This window comes from Setaria viridis, chromosome 7, assembly GCF_005286985.2.
Source record: "Setaria viridis chromosome 7, Setaria_viridis_v4.0, whole genome shotgun sequence".
NCBI classification, from domain to species: Eukaryota; Viridiplantae; Streptophyta; class Magnoliopsida; order Poales; family Poaceae; genus Setaria; species Setaria viridis.
Genome location: NC_048269.2, coordinates 16,501,003 through 16,518,684, shown reverse-complemented (window position 1 = coordinate 16,518,684; position 17,682 = coordinate 16,501,003). Strand labels below are relative to the sequence as shown.

General features: G+C 42.4%; 2 protein-coding genes and 1 pseudogene across 2 annotated transcripts; 1 reads left to right on the top strand and 2 right to left on the bottom strand.

Moving 5' to 3' along the window:
* Positions 1-1,924: 1,924 nt before the first annotated feature.
* Positions 1,925-9,464, bottom strand: LOC117864007 (small ribosomal subunit biogenesis GTPase RsgA 1, mitochondrial-like; annotated as a pseudogene).
* An 81-nt stretch (positions 9,465-9,545) lies between these two features.
* Positions 9,546-16,811, bottom strand: LOC117864006 (small ribosomal subunit biogenesis GTPase RsgA 1, mitochondrial). Its single transcript, XM_034747965.2, has 5 exons — positions 16,142-16,811; positions 11,624-11,845; positions 10,782-10,970; positions 10,437-10,630; positions 9,546-10,137 (listed from the first exon to the last, which is right to left on the bottom strand). The coding sequence occupies exons 1-5, from the start codon at positions 16,763-16,765 to the stop codon at positions 9,957-9,959; spliced, it is 1,410 nt and encodes a 469-aa protein (XP_034603856.1). The 5' UTR covers positions 16,766-16,811; the 3' UTR covers positions 9,546-9,956.
* LOC140223291 (uncharacterized) lies at positions 13,347-16,374 on the top strand. Its single transcript, XM_072294917.1, has one exon. The coding sequence runs from the start codon at positions 13,410-13,412 to the stop codon at positions 15,882-15,884; it is 2,475 nt and encodes an 824-aa protein (XP_072151018.1). The 5' UTR covers positions 13,347-13,409; the 3' UTR covers positions 15,885-16,374.
* Positions 16,812-17,682: the final 871 nt, after the last annotated feature.

The window sequence follows — 17,682 nt, the reverse complement described above, 5'->3', positions numbered from 1 at the left end:
TATTCATATTCTAAAAGGTGAGACCTGGCTAGCTTGGATTATGAAATCTTGCAACGATGGGGCATTATCATTTAGTGGCGCTGCGCATTGTCCTTGTACTATTCAAAGGTCATATAATTAGGTCTCACTTATAAAATCTTGCAATGTTTTGTCTCGTATATAAAACTAAACATTGCAATGCTGACTCACTGTTTTCAATATCTTGTGGCTCTGCGCTTATTGTTCTCATACTAAAAGTAGAGAGCCTTGGCTACAAAAAGTTTGCAGTGCTGAGTCAGTTCATCCTTGTGGCTCTGCGTTTTCTGATGATTTTATACGACACTGCGGTATTGGTACTAGCATTTCGTGTTGCATTGTGATAGATCACGCTCATCTTCTGTATGGTGGAAGTGATGGCTCATAACAGTCGACCGATTAGCATGCATGAATCGTCTGATCACACTTAACCTAACCATGATGTTATATATAGTCCCAAAAGAACAACGACGATGAGCACCCTGAAAATTTCCAGGATATTACATTTCAACCACTATATTGACGCTAACATTTGCAATAATAATAACCTCATTAAAAGGAGTATTATTCCAACTTGTTTTTCCAAAAAAAACCCCCCCTGTACATTGGCTTTACTATTTACACTGGCTGTACTACTTGTGACTGGAGGGCTAGGACGAGGTTAGGAGGATTGAAAAGATTCAGCTGTGGAACGGTGAAGAGCTCCACTTTCCGCATCCTTTCAACTTTCAAGGCCCGCCCGCCACGTAGATAGGGATGAGCATGCATGCATGGGTACCGTACCAGTCACCATCATCCGACCATGTCATACTCTGGCCCTTCCTTTACATTTTCTTTCTTTCGTTCTTTCTTGCTTAAATGACTCAAGGCCAGATGTTCCAAAACTAGAGCTCAACCACTTCAAACAACGATATGGGCCGGGGGGTGTACGTCAGGTGCGTGTGTGTGACATGGGGGGAGGCAGAGACCAAACTTGTGACCAGAAGCTTCCGGAACAGTTCCCGGTGCGGCGCACATCGCACTGCGACCGTGCTAGTTTAAGCTTACAGCTGAAACGACAGGACATAAAGATTAGAGAGATGCGTGAGCTCACGCACCTGATTGACTACTCTTTAATTTCCATGTCGCCAAGCTCAAGAGAGCCAGCTGGCGAACACCGCCGGAAGGCCAACTTTGAGCCACAAGATTAGGGCTGTCGCCGTGCCAACAAATTAATCGCCAGGGAACAATACATAGATCAGGAATTATACTATTGCAATCAATAAGAAAAGGAAAGGAGAGGAGCGCTGGATGGCATGGCATCACCGGGTTGGCCGGATCCATCATCCAGCCGGAAACAGGGCCGGATGCAGTGGCCGGTCGTCAGGGGGCTTTGTTTAAGTGTGCGCCCCCTGAAAGCGATGGGCTCGTGCCGCTACACCCAGGGCACGGGCCTCGCACGGGCATGCCGCAGGCGCGTCCGCGGCGTCCGCCGGCCGCCGGGGGGGTTGACCCTGCGCGACACGCGGCCGGCCAGGGGAGGCGCCACCTGGCCCTGCGCGTGCAATTCTTTTCTTCTCCTTCCGGTGGCAGGTAGCCAAGGCCAAGCAGTGGCAAGCTGGTAGCGGCAACGGCAGGGGCAACAGATAGAGCCTTGGCGAGGTGACGGCTGCTATCTCGTCTGTTCGGCGTCCGGTTACCACGGCACGCGACAAGAAAAGCTATCTAAATCACCGGATGTTACTGACTATTTTATTTACCATACCTGAACTCCTGAGTGCTGGACTCGGGCAGGTCCTGACTCGAGCAGGCCAGTAGATAAGGGGAATGAACCTGGCACCGTGGCACGCTCGATTCAAGCCGTCACAAGCCTTTTTCTCGTTCGTTTGTGTCATTGTGTGTGTACACAAACGAATCTTCATAGAACCTGTTGGATTCCATCTAGGTTCCAAACGGAACCCGACATTATATTTGAGCAACTTCACCTCCAACAACGATTATATTAAAAAAATAAACAAATTAAAGGAGCCGTGGAAGCCTTCCTCTTCTTTACCTGCTCCAGAATTTCCTTGCGGACCGTAGACTCTGCGCACAGTTACATGAGTTAACCTTTTGTTTGTAAATGCTAACTTTCACCAATCAGTTCAGTTTCTTAGAAATAGGAGAGGTGGCCTGGAATCACCGGAGCTGCACATTGCACAACTCACAACTGTCACACTCAGCTCCTTGGTCAGGCAAGTATTACTTTACTGGTTCCTTAATATCCTCACAGCCAACCTCTAGGCTCTACTAACGGAAGTAATGCGACTCTTCAGGTGAATCAATCATATTTGCACGGCTAATGCCTGTCAGCGGGTGTTCCTGACGCAGGCACAAATCCCTCAAACAATTGGACAGACTGATGAAACGGTGCTGCTGCTGGAGGCACGAAACCATGAGCCTTCGTAACATTCCTTCCCACTGTCTTGCCGCGATGAAATCAACAAGCATGTTCATCACCAACATCAGGAGCACCCGTCTACTATCAGGTCCCCTGCCAATGCACTTCAATTTAAGCTGAACTGCACAAGGGCCGGTAGCACCACAAAACCAAAAATGTACAGCACCCATATGTTCCTTCGAGTAGTCATCAGGTCATCAGATGAGAACCAGTTATCATTTCCTAGAACGTTGCTTGACATCGAACCAGTAGTCATCATCAAGGTCATCAATGTCATCTTCAATCTCATCGAGAATCGATTGGCTAATTTCTTTCTAGACACAATCTTCTTTCTAGACACCATCCTGTGCTCCGCTTGCTCACGCCCATAATACCTGTTTTGTACCTGAATCAAGACGTATGTGTTTTGATGTTAGGAACTTAAAATTTAGCATCCATCTTGGCACAAGCACTAAACTTGTATGAAAATATTCTCAATAAAAGATATTAACAAATATCATATGCAATTTAAGAAAATATTTCATCGTTTAGTACAATAATCTTATGTCACTACTAGTTACGTAGTTAAGGCTAAAAGAAAGATACGAATAGAATGTTATATATATTCAATTTAAGTAAATAAATGACCACATGAGTACATGACAAGCGGTTAATCAGATAGTGTATTGGGAAAATAACTTTACTCTTTACAAAAGTATTTATCAACAGAATCATCAAAAAGCAAAACCCTACAGTAGTGTTCCCTCCTTTTCAAAATGTAAGACGGGTCTGACCCGGTGTTGTCTCCAACAACACACTTTCATCGTAATCTTATAAACTATAATGCTCAAGACCATGAAATTGGCATCATATGAAAGTGTTTTCAAATATGAATCCTAACTTGTAATCTACAAATTAATACTCCATCCATCCCAAATTATAGGTCGTTGGCTTTTTCAAGGTACATAGCTTTTGCCATGCACCTAAATATACACTATGTCTAAATACATAGTAAAAACTATATATCTAGAAAAGCCAAAATGATCTATAATTTGGAATGGAGGAAGTATATTAGAAGATTTGAATCTTTGGTTGCTTGTGTGCCTTAACAGAAGAAAAGGAGGGAGTACCGTATAACTCAGCTAGTGGCCATTATTGCCACGGGCATCACCTGAGGATAGTATCATATTGTAAACCCATTGAGCCTGAGCAAATTAAATACTAGCTCAAATAGAGAACACGAAAGACTCAGCAGACCATTTTCTTGCTTTCCTCAGTCACTGTCAACCCCAGAAAGAACCTACCAACCTGTCCTTATTAAAAATATCATTTGTTTGATAGGCTGTACAAGGACAAATTGTCAAGTACAGTAACAGTGCACATTTTTTAGGACACAGTGCACAATGCTTTATTAAGTTAAGAAAAGCTTTGTCACTTACCAAAACAACTGACATTTCCTTAAGGGAAGTAAACTTTCGAAAACGTAAATATGTAATTTCCAAAAATCCTCAACTCCTCATCTAGTCTTTAGATGTCTAGAATACAGTATAGTGCTTGTAAGCAGCATCATGATAGCATACCTATCACCTCCTTTTGTTCCAAATGTTCGTAGCTGGAATGATTCTCTGATCTTGATCTGATCAAGCATCTGCAGATAGTATGGTACCTTTCAGAGTCACCTTTCACCACACATCCATACTCACCAAGGTGAACAGTCATTAAATAGGTACTTGGAGGGCTCATTTTCCTCGAGCATCTTTCTTCACTGGAGTACCAAATGAACATTACAAGTAAGAAAAAGGCATAACAAACAGAAATGCTGCTTTAAAAGCAATGTTGTACACGGTCAGATGTTACAAATGAGCCCACTCTCCTTTTATTTTCATGGGCATATTAGGATTTGAAACGGTCTTCAAAAGTATGCTTTTACCATTAATTTCTGCGACAATATACCATCAATTGCTACTAAATCAATATTCATGCTAAAAGGTTTGTGAAACATGAATCTATCTATTAATACAAAATTCTCTTGTAAAAAGGTTGACCTTTTTCAAACCCTAATACACCCTGTAAAAGGATAAGTAGGGAGTAGTTACTAAACAGAACACAATTAAAAACAGTGCCTGACAAACCTCTGGAAATGTTTCTGCAAGGAGAGTATCTGTTTGGTCACTTTCAGCAGGCTAGGTTGGTTAAATCCAGGTGTATCAGCAAGGAAGCCTCCACCAGTTGTAGGAAGCAGCGAGACATGGCATGTCGTGTGCTTTCCTTTGCCACATTCCTTGGACATAGTTCCAAAGCGTTGCTCACCAAACCATTTACTATTCTGGAAAGCGATGTGCACAACCAAAGACTTCAGTGTTGTCATCGATACAGAAATTAGCAATTTGGAATTTACTGCAAAAACTTGTGAAACTTTGTGATGGAAGCAGTGAGACGCGGCGTGGCGTGTGCTTTCCTTTGCCGCTTTCCTTGGACACAGGTCCAATGCATTGCTCACCAAACCATTTACAATTCTGGAAAGCGATGCGCATGACCAAAGACTTCTGTATCGTCATTGATACAGATATTAGCAATTTGGAATTTACTGCAACAAACTTGTGAAACCTCATGACAGTGACAAGAGTTTTCGACGAGTTCAAGCACAAAAAGTACATAATAGTGACGTGCTTTGAAAGAAGCAACAAACACGTGCATATCAGGACCTAATAGACCAGACTGCCCTTTTTTCGCTTTTGAAAGAAGCGGGAGCTCTGCAAATCACATTAGAAGGAAAGAGTGTTTCAACATGTTCATTACCAGCCAGTGCCCTGGATTAAGCACAAAAGCAAGACAACTAAACAAAACTCAAAGACAAAGTTGACCAGAGCAAAACTCTACAGTAGTGTTCCCTCCTTTTCAAAATGTAAGGCACGGTCTGACCCGGTATAGTATCCAATGACACATTCATCATAATCTTATAAATTATAATGCTTAGGACCATGAAATTGACATCATATGAAAGTGTCTTCAAATATGAATCCAATGATTCCTAACTTGTAATCTACAAATTAATACTCCATCTGTCCCAAAATCTAGGTTGTTTTGGTTTTTCAAGCTACATAGCTTTTGCCATGCACCTAAATATACGCTATGTCTAGATACATAGCAAAAACTATGTATCTGGAAAAGCCAAAACGATCTATAATTTGGAACGGGGGAGTACATTAGAAGATTTGAATCTTGGGTTGCCTTCACGCCTTACAAAAAGAAAAGGAGGTAGTACAGTATAACCAGAAAGTGGCCATCATTGCCACGGGCATCACCTGAGGATAGTATCATATTGTAAACGCATTGAGCCCGAGCAAATTAAATAATAGCTCAAACAAAGAACATGAAAGACTTGGCAGACCATTTTCTTGCCTTCCTCAGTTCACTGTGTCAACCCAGAAAGAACCTTCCAACCTGTGCTTATTAAAAATATCATTTGTTTGATAGGCTGTACAAGGACTAATTGTTTGTTTAACAAAATCATGTACAGTAACAGCGCACAATGCTTTATTAAGTTAAGAAAAGCTTTCTCACTTACAAAAACATCTGACATTTCCTTATGGGAAGTAAACTTTCAAAATGTAAATATGTAATTTTCACTATGAAACTACAAGAGAGAAATCTTCAACTCTACATCTAGTCTCTAGATGTCTAGAATATAATATGTTGCTTGTAAGCGGCATCTTGATAGCATACCTGACATCACTTCTTTTTGTTCCAAATGTTCGTAGCTGAATTGATTCTCTGATCTTGATCTGATCAAGCATCTGCAGATAGTATGGTACCTTTCAGAGTCACCTTTCACCACATATCCATGCTCATCAAGATGAACAGTCATTAAATAGGCACTTGGAGGGTTATTTTCCTTGATCATCTTTCGTATCTGGAGTACCAAATGAACATTACAAGCAAGCAAAAGGCATAACAAAGTAACAAACTGAAATGCAGCCACGGTCTTCAAAAGTATGCTTTTAGCATTAATTTCTCTGACGATATACCATCAATTGCTACTAAATCAATATTCATATTAAAAGATTTGTGAAACATGAATCTTCCTATTGATAAAAATTTTGCTCACTTACAAAGCTTGACCTTTTTCAAACCCTAATACACCCTTGTATAAAAGGAAAAGTAAGGGGTAGTAACTAAACAAACATAATTAAAAACGGTGCCTGACAAACCTTTCGAAATGTTTCTGCAAGGCTCTGTTTGGTCACTTTCAGCAGGGTGGGCTGGTTAAATCCAGAAGTATCAGCAAGGAAACTGTTTCGTGGCGGGTGGCCTGCTTCTTCCCTGGCATTGCCTTCCTGATCCTGACCACACTCAACTTCTACAAGTTCTACGACAACTAGCAATCTCCAGAGCTCAATGGTGTGACATCTTTATCAATTCATCACCCGAGCAAAGGGCATCAATAAGACCACGTTCCTTCCCTTCCTTTGCTGTAATGAACTTTGATTGCTTGGAATTCAGGATTATTGAGATGCTAATAGTGGAGACATATATATAGAGAATATGTGGGCCATGGGCCTATAGTATATGGGCTTTAACAGAAACCTCCACCAGCTGTAGGAAGCAACGAGATGTGGCATGTCGTGTGCTTTCCTTTGCCGCTTTTCTTTGACACGGTTCCAACGCGTTGCTCACCAAACCATTTACTAATCTGGAAAGTGATGTGCACGAACAAAGACTTCAATACCATCATCAATACAGATATTAGCAATTTGGAATTTACTGCAACAAACTTGTGAAACCTCATGACAGTGACAAGAGTTGTCGACGAGATCAAGCACAAAAAGTACATAATACGTGACGTGCTTTGAAAGAAGTGACAGACACGTGCGTACCAGACTGCCCTTTTTTGCTTTTGAAAGAGGCAGGAGCTCTGCAAATCACATTAAGAAAAGAGTGTTTCAGCGTGTTGATTACCAGCCAGTGCACTGGATTAAGCACAAAAGCAAGACAACTAAACAAAACTCAAAGACAACTGATATGTAGCTGTCCAGAGCAACTTCTACTAAATACCTTCACACAGAACACCAAGAAAGAAAGGAGACCACTACAGTACCACTCTCACTCTTAATTCTATCTCCTCCCTGATCCCGTGGAAAGTTCAGGCACACCCTAAGTACTTATGCTTAAATTCAGAAGGCTACAGTACAGATCCCAAAGGCTAACTTTTGTATCTTGAAAATAGAATTAGTCCTCAGTTCCACATGAAACACTAGTTCAACATACTATTAAAAAAAAATCCATATACCACAGGGTCAAAATGGAAAAGGGAAAATTCTATAGGAAAGCTAATAAAACCACATAACTAAGAAAACAACTGCTAAGTAGCTGGCTAGAACACCTTGACAGAAGACACCAAGAAACAAAGGAGGTCTCTACTGTTGTGCTCCCACTCTCAACTCTATATCCTCCCTGATCCTGTACAAAACTTGGTCACACCTAAGTATTGATTCTTAACGATTCACTTTCTTTGACAGCATTATCCACCACTTCTTCAAGCCAAACCAAATTGCAACTACAGTACAAATCCTGAATTTTAGGCTTTTGTATCTTGTAAATCAGAAATATTCCTCAGTCCCACATGAGAGACTAATGTAATATACTATCAACCAAAAAATTCATATATCAAGCATCGACAATAAAACGAAAGTGGGACAATTTTATAGGAACGCCAACAGACCACAAAACTGAGAAACGTTGGGTACAGATCTGGATGCTAATTAAAACTCCAGAAAAATGGTACAAAAATGGAATCATGAAGAGAGGCACAAATTATATATTGATTAGATCACCTGCACAAGAAGCTTATGTATTGGATCTTCTGAAATGTTCTGGCTGTGTCTCAACGCATTGATTAGACTGGGCTTCCCAACGCCAGTTGGACCAACAACTACGGTTGTTTGTCCTTCTAATATCTCTTCAAGAGCAGCGAATCCAGATTGCTGATCAACACTTAAAAAGAGTGGATCATAACCCCCAACTCTTCAAACATCTCTCCAGTTTTTCATGGTCTGTAGGACAAGGCGCAAAAGCTATCACCAAACCATATAAATAAAGAATGAGGAAAATGTAAATATGATACAAAAGATTGTACAAATTAACATTAAAAAATATGCAGAAAATAAAGGATGGATGGATGACCATCATTTTGCTTTAGCAGCCTCTTGAAAGCTCGAAATGCATGCCATCATCCTTGATGATGATTTTCTGAAACATTTGTGTAGTATTATGCATCAGTTTTTTCTGAGAGTACACGTGCTTGTATTTGTATGTTTTACCCATGACAGAACTGAAGCTAATGCCTAGAACTTATCACAACGACTATACAAGTAGAAGGCAGATGCTCTTTTGTGTATCCAAAGGGAATGGTCCCAAGGGTATTCACACATTATACTGTAGGACAAATAATTTAGTTATCTGCAGTAGGGGAACTGTTCCCAATTCATGCACCATTAGTGGTGTTATCGACCACTTAATTGACAACAGGGCCTCAAGTGACAGCTTCAGGTTGGAATCCTTCTTAGTTGAGAGAGATCGCTCCCTTAAAAGAATTAGTTCTTGAAAAGGGATGCTCAATGCTGGTACTTGATACTGATAGAAACACTGCTGTGGAGGATAGGTTAGCCCTGCAAGTTAAACTGTTTTTTCCTGATACCATTACGGAATTCGAAATTCGTTCATAACCTTCAATTTTTCACAAAACCATTTGTGCACCCTTCCCCCCTTCACTAAGCACATGACATTGAATCGTCGATTGAGCTTTAAAGAACCTTATCCACAGACCAATTCATATCCTAGTGAAATGGATAATGTGCTACACTAGAATGTACAATCTAGGCAATCGAACTGGAATGAAAAGAATATACGTACCTGTTTGTCGACAAGCTCGATCTTGTCGAAGAAGAGCACGAAGGGGATCCCAGTGGCCTCTGCCTGGGCGAGATAAATGGCATGCACGAATAGACTTCATAACAACTTCAAGAATATGTTTTTGAATTTTTCTATCAATGAGTTTCAACTTTACACAGTAAAACATCTATGTGTTGACATTTTGTTTCCGATTTGTTCATGCACACATCGGTACCATCCATTCATCCAAACTTACAATCAAATATATTCTTTCCATGTACAATCACTGTGTGCCATTTTAATGGAGTAAACCACACGCGCACAGCACATATCACAATTAGGTTAAAGGCTATGCCACTGACCTCGCCAGCAACATGGCAGTGCATGAAACCAATTCGTGGGAGATAAGTTAACTAAACTTTGGTCTTACTGTTCTGCCACGGGCCAGGAAACAAAGCACTCAACATTAAGGGTCAGGTGCAAATGTCTACGGTTTCCCCACTAGACTGCTAGTGTGCATCTATTTACAGTGATCAGCTCAACCACTCAAGGGCACAGTACAGCACCGCAAACAAACTATGACAGCACCCATAGATTCCTTCATGCCAATGATTAGACTTGTGTAGTCATTAGATCATCAGATGAAAGACGATTATCGTTTCCTAGAACGCTGCTTGACGTCATCAAACTGGTAGTCATCATCGCGGTCATCAATGTCATCCTCAATTTCATCAAGAATTGATTGGTTAATCTTCTTTCTAGACACCCTCCTGTGCTTCTTGAGTTCAAGACGAGGCTCTGCTTGCTTCACTCCCATGACACCTGTTTTGTACCTGATTCAAGATGGATACACTATATTGTCAGTTACAGAAAGAACCAACAGATACCTACTAACACTAGGTTTTATTGTATCAGAGATGGTTGTTTATTTACCATAATTCAGTCTTAGTGTTCACCAGTTTGAAAAGTAAAAGAAAGCAACATCTCCTACAAAGTTGCCAGCATATTTGCTTATGGGAGTAAACTTTCTAGGAAACTGACTTTCCACAGGTACAAAGTTAACAACTATGCAACTACAGGAGAGGGCTCTACCATACAAGATAATGCTCACAGTGACATCTTTGTAGCATACCTGACATCACCTTCTCTTTTTGTTCCAAATGTCCGTAGCTGGATTTCTTCTCTAATTTTGATCTCATCAAGCATCTGGAGATAGTATGGATACCTTTCCCAGTCACCTTTCACAACACATCCACGCTCACCAAGGTGAACACAATCATTAAATAAGCATTTCGAGGGCTCATTCTCTTTCAGCATCTTTCTTATCTGGATTACCCAATGAATATTACTAGTAAGAAAACGACATAACAAACAGAAATATAGCCTTCACAACACCATGCTGTGACTTGTGAGTACGCAGACGCTGCAATTGAGAATTTATTAAACAGAACAAAATTAAGAACAGTGCAAAACAAACCTCAGGAAATGTTTCCGCAAGGCTCTTTTTGGTCACTTTCATCAGGCTAGGCTGGTTAAATCCAGGTGTATCAGCAAGGAAGCCTTGACCAGGTATAGGGAGCAATGAGACATGGCGTGTTGTGTGTTTTCCTTTACCGCTTTTCTTGGACACAGTTCCAACACGTTGTTCACCAAACCATTTACTATTCTGGAGAATGATGCACACAAGAAAAAGAAATCAGTACCCTCAACAACACAGATTCTATATTTTACTAGCACTATGTTGTGAAGCTTTGTAACAATGAAAAGAGAAGACATGAAACACAAGCAATATTCAGATTGCAAAGTGCTTTCGAAAAACAAAGAACATGTCTATATCAAGTAACAGACCACATTGCACATCTTTGGCAAGTCTCGTCCCACCAGTTCTTCAAACCAAAGTAAATTGCAAATACAGGCCAATCACAAATGCTGTCTTCTCAAGTAAGAATTAGTACTTGATTCCAATTCCACATAACATGTACTAGTTCAATGCAATATTAACCTAATAAGCCGTTCACCATCCACTGCTAAGAAGTTATGTGATGAAAGAGGGCCAATTTCCACAAAACAAATCAAAGTTTCAGAAAATGATTAAAAAAATTAATCATGCAAATGGTATATGTACGATTGTGTATAATGCGTGGGTTGTATTGCTTGAGCCCCATGGGCTGATTATATAGGAGTACATGGCTTGGAGGGCAAGTAGCCTCTCCTAGAGATAAGGAAGGTTATCCCGGGATTACAATCAATCCTAAACTAACCATATCCAGAGTTGCCTAATATACTCTAACAGTATAAATGATGAAATGACTAGATCACCTGCTCAAGGAGTTTATGTATTGGATCTTCTTCTGATATGTTCTGGTTGCACCTCAAAGCATTGATCAGACTGGACTTCCCAACACCACTTGGACCAACAACTACAGTTGTTTGTCCTTCCAACATCTCTTCAAGAGCAGTAAATCCAGATTGCTTATCAACACTTAGAAAGAGTGGATCATAACCCCAACTCTTTAACCTATCTCTCCAGTAAGCTATTGTCTGCAGCAAAAAGCAAAAGAATACCAATCAACCATATAATATAGAAAACAGAACACATAAAGAGTGCATGCAATGAATGCAATAATCTACATATCTTATTACACATTTACAATTGAAGAACACTGAAAGTCGAGCAACTGCACATGCAGACATGCTATTTGTTCAGATCAGAATAATGGACAAGGAAAACAAAATCATGAATGCATAAGTAGAATGGCCCTTGCTTGCTTTACTAGCTCCAGGTTAGCTCCAAATACAGGACACCAACCTCGATGATGGGGTTTCTAAACGATAGATATATCTTCAGGTACGTATTGTGTACCAAGTCTCTGATAGTTGATTGTTCAATAAAAGGTAATGTGCTTGGATTTGTAAGTCTTTACCCATGACAGATTGAAGCTGGAGAATACTGTCAGCATTTAGCATTACTGCATATACAGGTGACCTTTTCTGTATCTAAAGGAGAATGTCCCCAAACATATTTACAGTGTACAGGGTGGATCAACTTAATGAGTTTTATGGAGGTCTAATATGAGCACATTAGTGGCATTATTGACTATTTGATTGACAAAGGAGCCACCAATAACACCTTAAAGCAGGAATGCTGACCCCTATTATCGGGGTTGAAATTTGTTCGGCATCCTTTTTTTTTTTACAAAACCATTCTCCCCTGTTCCCACTTGACCGAGCACATCACAGCAAATTGTCAAATGAACTAGGGAAATCCTTATTCACAGCCCACAATTCGTATCTCCAATGCAATGTGCTATGCTACGGTCCAGCCAATCTGATCCACAGTCAGTTGCAGGGGCGGAGCTACAGGGTATGCTGCATATGCTGCAGCATACCTTGTTTTTCCACCAAGGTAATTACTATACATACATATTTTATATAAAGAAAAAAGAAAATGGAAGCGAGAGAGCAGGTTGCAGGACAGCAGAGGAGGCCGACTCGTGCAGACTTGCGATTCCACCGTCAGGCCCACGCGGCCCACACGGATTGCGACCTCCTCACGCAACGGACTCCAGGTCTCCAGCACACGGCAGTTCGGCTTTGTCTCTTGTGCGGCTTGCGGGGCGGCGTACAGCGTGCCCTACCCGGAATCTGCAGACCGCCGACTGCTGAGACGGAGAGACGAGACGGAGACGCCATCACACGACGGCAATACTACTTAGTCGATTGCCAGCCGGAAGCAGGCAGCAGCGAGCCAGCGGCCAGTCCAGGCATCCAGCAGCAGGGCGCAGGCCAATAATCGTTCAAGATCTCGAGAAACACTGGCATCTGGTGAATTATTTGTTCTACGTTCTTTGGCTTTTATAAAAACATCTTTATTCGTGTATGATTTAATTACTAATTGCTTAGCCCTAAATTATAGATTCATCTAGCACGCAACAAGGTGGAGGATTTTACCCTACAGAAAAGTCGATCTAGATTGATCTTTTGTTCTGGACTCGTATAGTCGTATCATGTGAGTGATCCATAATCACTTGTGTCAGTTCAATCGTGTACAAGCACAATTTATTTAATTGTTTGGTGTTGTGTTCTTTGTAATATTTAAACAGTTATGAAGAGAGACGGGAACATTGCATCTCTTTTTCAGAAGCATGAAGCAAAGAGGAAGGCAGCAACAGCTGCTACTACTTCTAATCGTTCTTCTGATCCGGTTGTACCTGTGGTGGAAGAGCAAACTCGTGAGAGAGTAGTTGAGGAAATTGAAACTCATATCCTAGCGCCACCACCACCGCCACCACCGCAGCCGTCTTCTGTGCCACCAGTTTATGACATCAATCGCCTTCCACAAGATCCAGGTGAAAGACGTCCCATTCTTAGTTATCCTACTAATGATCAAGATGCAATTCGAAGAGCATATATTACTAAAGGTCCATTCAAGCCTTTTGCACATGATTTTTCGAAAACAAAGATTTCAGGAATAAATCGTCAATTCAATTATTGTTGGATGTACAATCATGAATGGATTGAATATAGTATTAAAAAGGATGCTGTATTTTGCTTTATATGCTACTTGTTCAAGAAGGGCACAGGGTCAGAGGCATTTACTGTTGATGGCTGGAATAATTGGTATATAGGAGAGAAGGCACTTCTCAAACATTTGGGTTCCAAGTCACATATCGCAGCTCAAGAGAGATATATTGGCTTTACAAATCCCAAGGTAGCAATTGATTATAATATTCAGAAGTGGAGTGATGAGGATCTTCGACTTTATAAGAAAAGGTTGACTTATTCACTTAGGTGTATCAAGTTTCTTTTGCATCAAGGGTTGGCGTTTCGTGGACATGATGAAAGTAAAGAATCTAGCAACAGAGGGAACTTCATTGAACTTTTGAAATTTCTTGCCGGAAATAGTGAAGAAGTGAATAAGTATGTTTTGGAGAATGCTCCAGGTAACTGTACCTTAACTAGCCCAGACATACAAAAGCAAATTATTCACTGTTGTGCCCTAGAAACTAGAAAGAAAATAATTGAAGAACTTGGTGATGAGCCTTATGCAATTTTAGCTGATGAGTCTAGTGATATATCACATAAAGAACAACTAGCTCTTTGCTTGCGTTATGTTGATAAATTGGGAAGGCCATGTGAGCATTTTATTGGAGTTGTTCATGTAGATGATACTACCTCTTTATCACTGAAGAATGCAATTGAAGCTTTACTTTTAAGTCATGGCTTGAGTTTGACTCAAATCCGTGGTCAAGGATATGATGGGGCTAGCAACATGAAAGGAGATATTAAAGGGTTGAAAACATTGATCATGCAAGAATCACCTTCTGCTTATTATATTTATTGTTTTGCTCATCAACTCCAATTGGTTCTTGTTGCTGTTGCTAAAGGAAATACTGATTGTAGCTTCTTTTTTTATCAAGTATCTATCTTGTTGAATATTGTTGGAGTTTCTTGTAAGCGCCATGACATGCTTAGAAATGCAAGGCTTGAGAATGTCAAGAAAGCACTTGACTGTGGTGAAATTGAATCTGGAACTGGATTACATCAAGAGATGGGTTTGCCTAGACCTGGAGATACTCGATGGGGATCTCATTACAAAACCATATGCAGCATCATTACTATGTATGAATCAATCCACGATGTACTGGTTGATCTTGGGGATGATTCGACATATAAGGATGATTGGACCAAAATACATTTTGTGACGGGAGCATTTGAGACCTTTGAGTTTGTTTTCTTTGCACACTTAATGTATATTATTCTTGGATACACAAATGAGTTATCTGAGTGTTTGCAAAGAAGGGAGCAAGACATTCTTAATGCAGTATCACTTGTTAATGTGGCAAAGAAAAGAATGCAAGAATTGAGGTCAAATGGCTGGGATAATTTTCTTGAGAGGGTCACCTCATTTTGTGATAAACATGGTGTTGATGTTCCTGCTATGGATGGTGATTATGTTCCTTATGGAAAATCAGCAAGGAAATCTCGTGCTCGAAAGCAAACCAATGATGACCACTTTAGAAGAGAAGTATATATTGGCGTCATTGATCAAATAAGTCAAGAACTTGATAATCGGTTTGATGAGATTAACATGGAGTTGATGTCTTGTATGGCAGCCTTCAATCCTTCTAATTCATTTGAGTCTTTTGATGCACAGAAGCTACGCAGACTAGCTAAGTTCTACCCAAAGGACTTCTCAAATAATAATTTGCTCAGACTTGAATTGCAGCTAGATAATTATATTGATGACATCAGGAAGGATGATAGATTCAAAGGTCTAGACAATATTGTTGACCTCTCATTTAAGCTTGTCCAAACAAAGAGGCATAAAGTGTATGATATGGTCTATGAGCTTCTTAAATTGGTATTGCTTCTACCTGTGGCAACAGCAAGTGTTGAAAGGGTGTTTTCTGCAATGGTTTTAGTGAAAACAAAGTTACGAAATAAGATGGGAGATAGTCTTTTGGATGATTGTCTAGTCACTTTTATTGAGCGAGATATTTTCTTTGAAGTTGATGAAGATGATATAATTGAGACATTTATGTCCCTTCGGAAGCGTCGAATAAAAACGTCATTATAGTAACGTTGTAAGTCTCTGGTACTCTATGCATATATTTCAATTATCAGTTTGGCTTTGAAACTATTTATATTGTATTTAATGGATATGGTTTCTACTTTATCCATGAATTTAAACCTTATTACCGAATTGGTAAATGGATTTACCGAATTGTGTATCATTTTTTTGGATGCATACCTTGACCTAAAATCCTAGATTCGCCACTCAGTTGAGCAACTATCCGAGTGAATAGCCACACGGGGCACCGGTTGAAATGGTACCTGTTCGTCGACGAGCTCGACCTTGTTGAAGACGAGCACGAATGGAATCCCCGTGGACTCGGCCTCGACGAGGAACCTGGTGAGTGTGGCGGGCTCGGGGCGTGGCTGGTCGAGGGAGAAGAGCACGACGAGGCGGTCGACGTTAGCGACGGGCGGGTCGGCGACCTCGGACCTCCGCTCGAAGACGTCCTCGATCATCCCGCGGCGGTCGGTCCAGTCGACGGCGCCAACGAGGACGCGGTCCCCGACGAGGACGCGGCGGCGAATCTTCTTAAGCAGGGCGCGGACGACGCAGAGCAGGTCGGAGCCGCGGTGGTGCTCCAGCCCCGGGGCCGCGGCGTCCACGATGACGCGCATGAAGTTGGCCTGCGACGCCGCGACGAGCCCCGTGGCCTGCGAGGGGAGCAGCTCCTCGGGGGGTGGGGGAGGGAGCGCGGCCGCCAGCGGGAGGAGGCGCGGGTGCGGGGAAGGGTGGTGGTGGCGGCGGAGGGGCACGAGGGGGTGGGGGCAGTGGTGGCGGGGCGCGAGAGGCGGTAGAGGGAGAGGTAGCAGCGGGATGCGGAGGCGGAGGCGGAGGCGAGGCAGCTCCGCCGCCGCCGCGGCGGTGGAGGGGAGGGGCGGCATCTCGGAGAAGGTGGGGGAGTGGGAGCAGGGGCGCAGTGGATAGACTGACTGGTGGGCGGTTCCCCGTGGGCGCAGGCGCAGTGCGGTGGACACGCGGAGGGCGGGGGGTTTCTGGAGGTCCTGCTGCAGCGAATTCGCGTGGGCTAGTGGCGCGAATTCAGCCCAAACTTGATTATTCCGTGCGCGCCTGAGCCTATCTTGGCCCATATGCATAGCTGCTAGCACGCTACAGAGCGTCCACCACGGGCTAGCCGATTTGAGCCTTCACGGTTCTTTTCCCACCGGAAAAAGTCGTTTCAACGTCCCTCAACTATCGGCGTCGTTCAATTTTATTCCTCCATCTACAAAACCAGATATCTTACACTCCAAACTTTTCAATACTGTGCCAATCGCATCCCTTGCTGTTTTTGGTGGTTGTTTTACATGACGTGGCAACTGGGGCTCACATGTCAGTGACATGTGGTGGTGGACCCACATATCAATCGTTCATCTCCCATCTCTCCCTCATCTCGGCGGTGGCGATGGCAACGGCTCTCGAGCTCCTTGGGGCCGGCAAGGCTGGAGCTCCTCACGGACGGGGCGAGGCCCAAGCTCAGGGCGGCGGTGGTGGCTCCCAAGCTCCTTGCTGCAGTAAGGTTGGAGCTTCTCGCGGCGACGGTGGGGTCACGGAGATCTTGCTCCCCGGGATCCGGTGGGATGGAGCTTGCTCGTCACTCCCTTCAGGATTGTTCGCTTCTTCGCCGGCGCTGGAGTGCAATGAGATCCAACCTAGCGGCACCACCGTCGACCACTCCGTCTTGACGCAGTACGCCCTTCGATGAACTACAGCGACATGAAGTCGTCATCATCGTGCTAGGAGCCATGGCGGTGGTAGTAAAAGCTACCTACCTAGAGGTTGAGCAGCGTGCAGGCGGTGG

What these genes read in the sequence shown, in the direction of transcription:
- LOC117864006 (XM_034747965.2), bottom strand. Translation starts at nt 16,765, where the DNA reads ATGCCGCCCCTCCCCTCCACCGCCGCGGCGGCGGCGGAGCTGCCTCGC. An exon ending in TCGAGCTCGTCGACGAACAG is followed by an intron (nt 11,846 to 16,141) that starts GTACCATTTCAA and finishes TTTTTGCTGCAG; the next exon opens with ACAATAGCTTACTGGAGAGA. An exon ending in TACATAAACTCCTTGAGCAG is followed by an intron (nt 10,971 to 11,623) that starts GTGATCTAGTCA and finishes ATCATTCTCCAG; the next exon opens with AATAGTAAATGGTTTGGTGA.
- LOC140223291 (XM_072294917.1), top strand. Translation starts at nt 13,410, where the DNA reads ATGAAGAGAGACGGGAACATTGCATCTCTTTTTCAGAAGCATGAAGCA.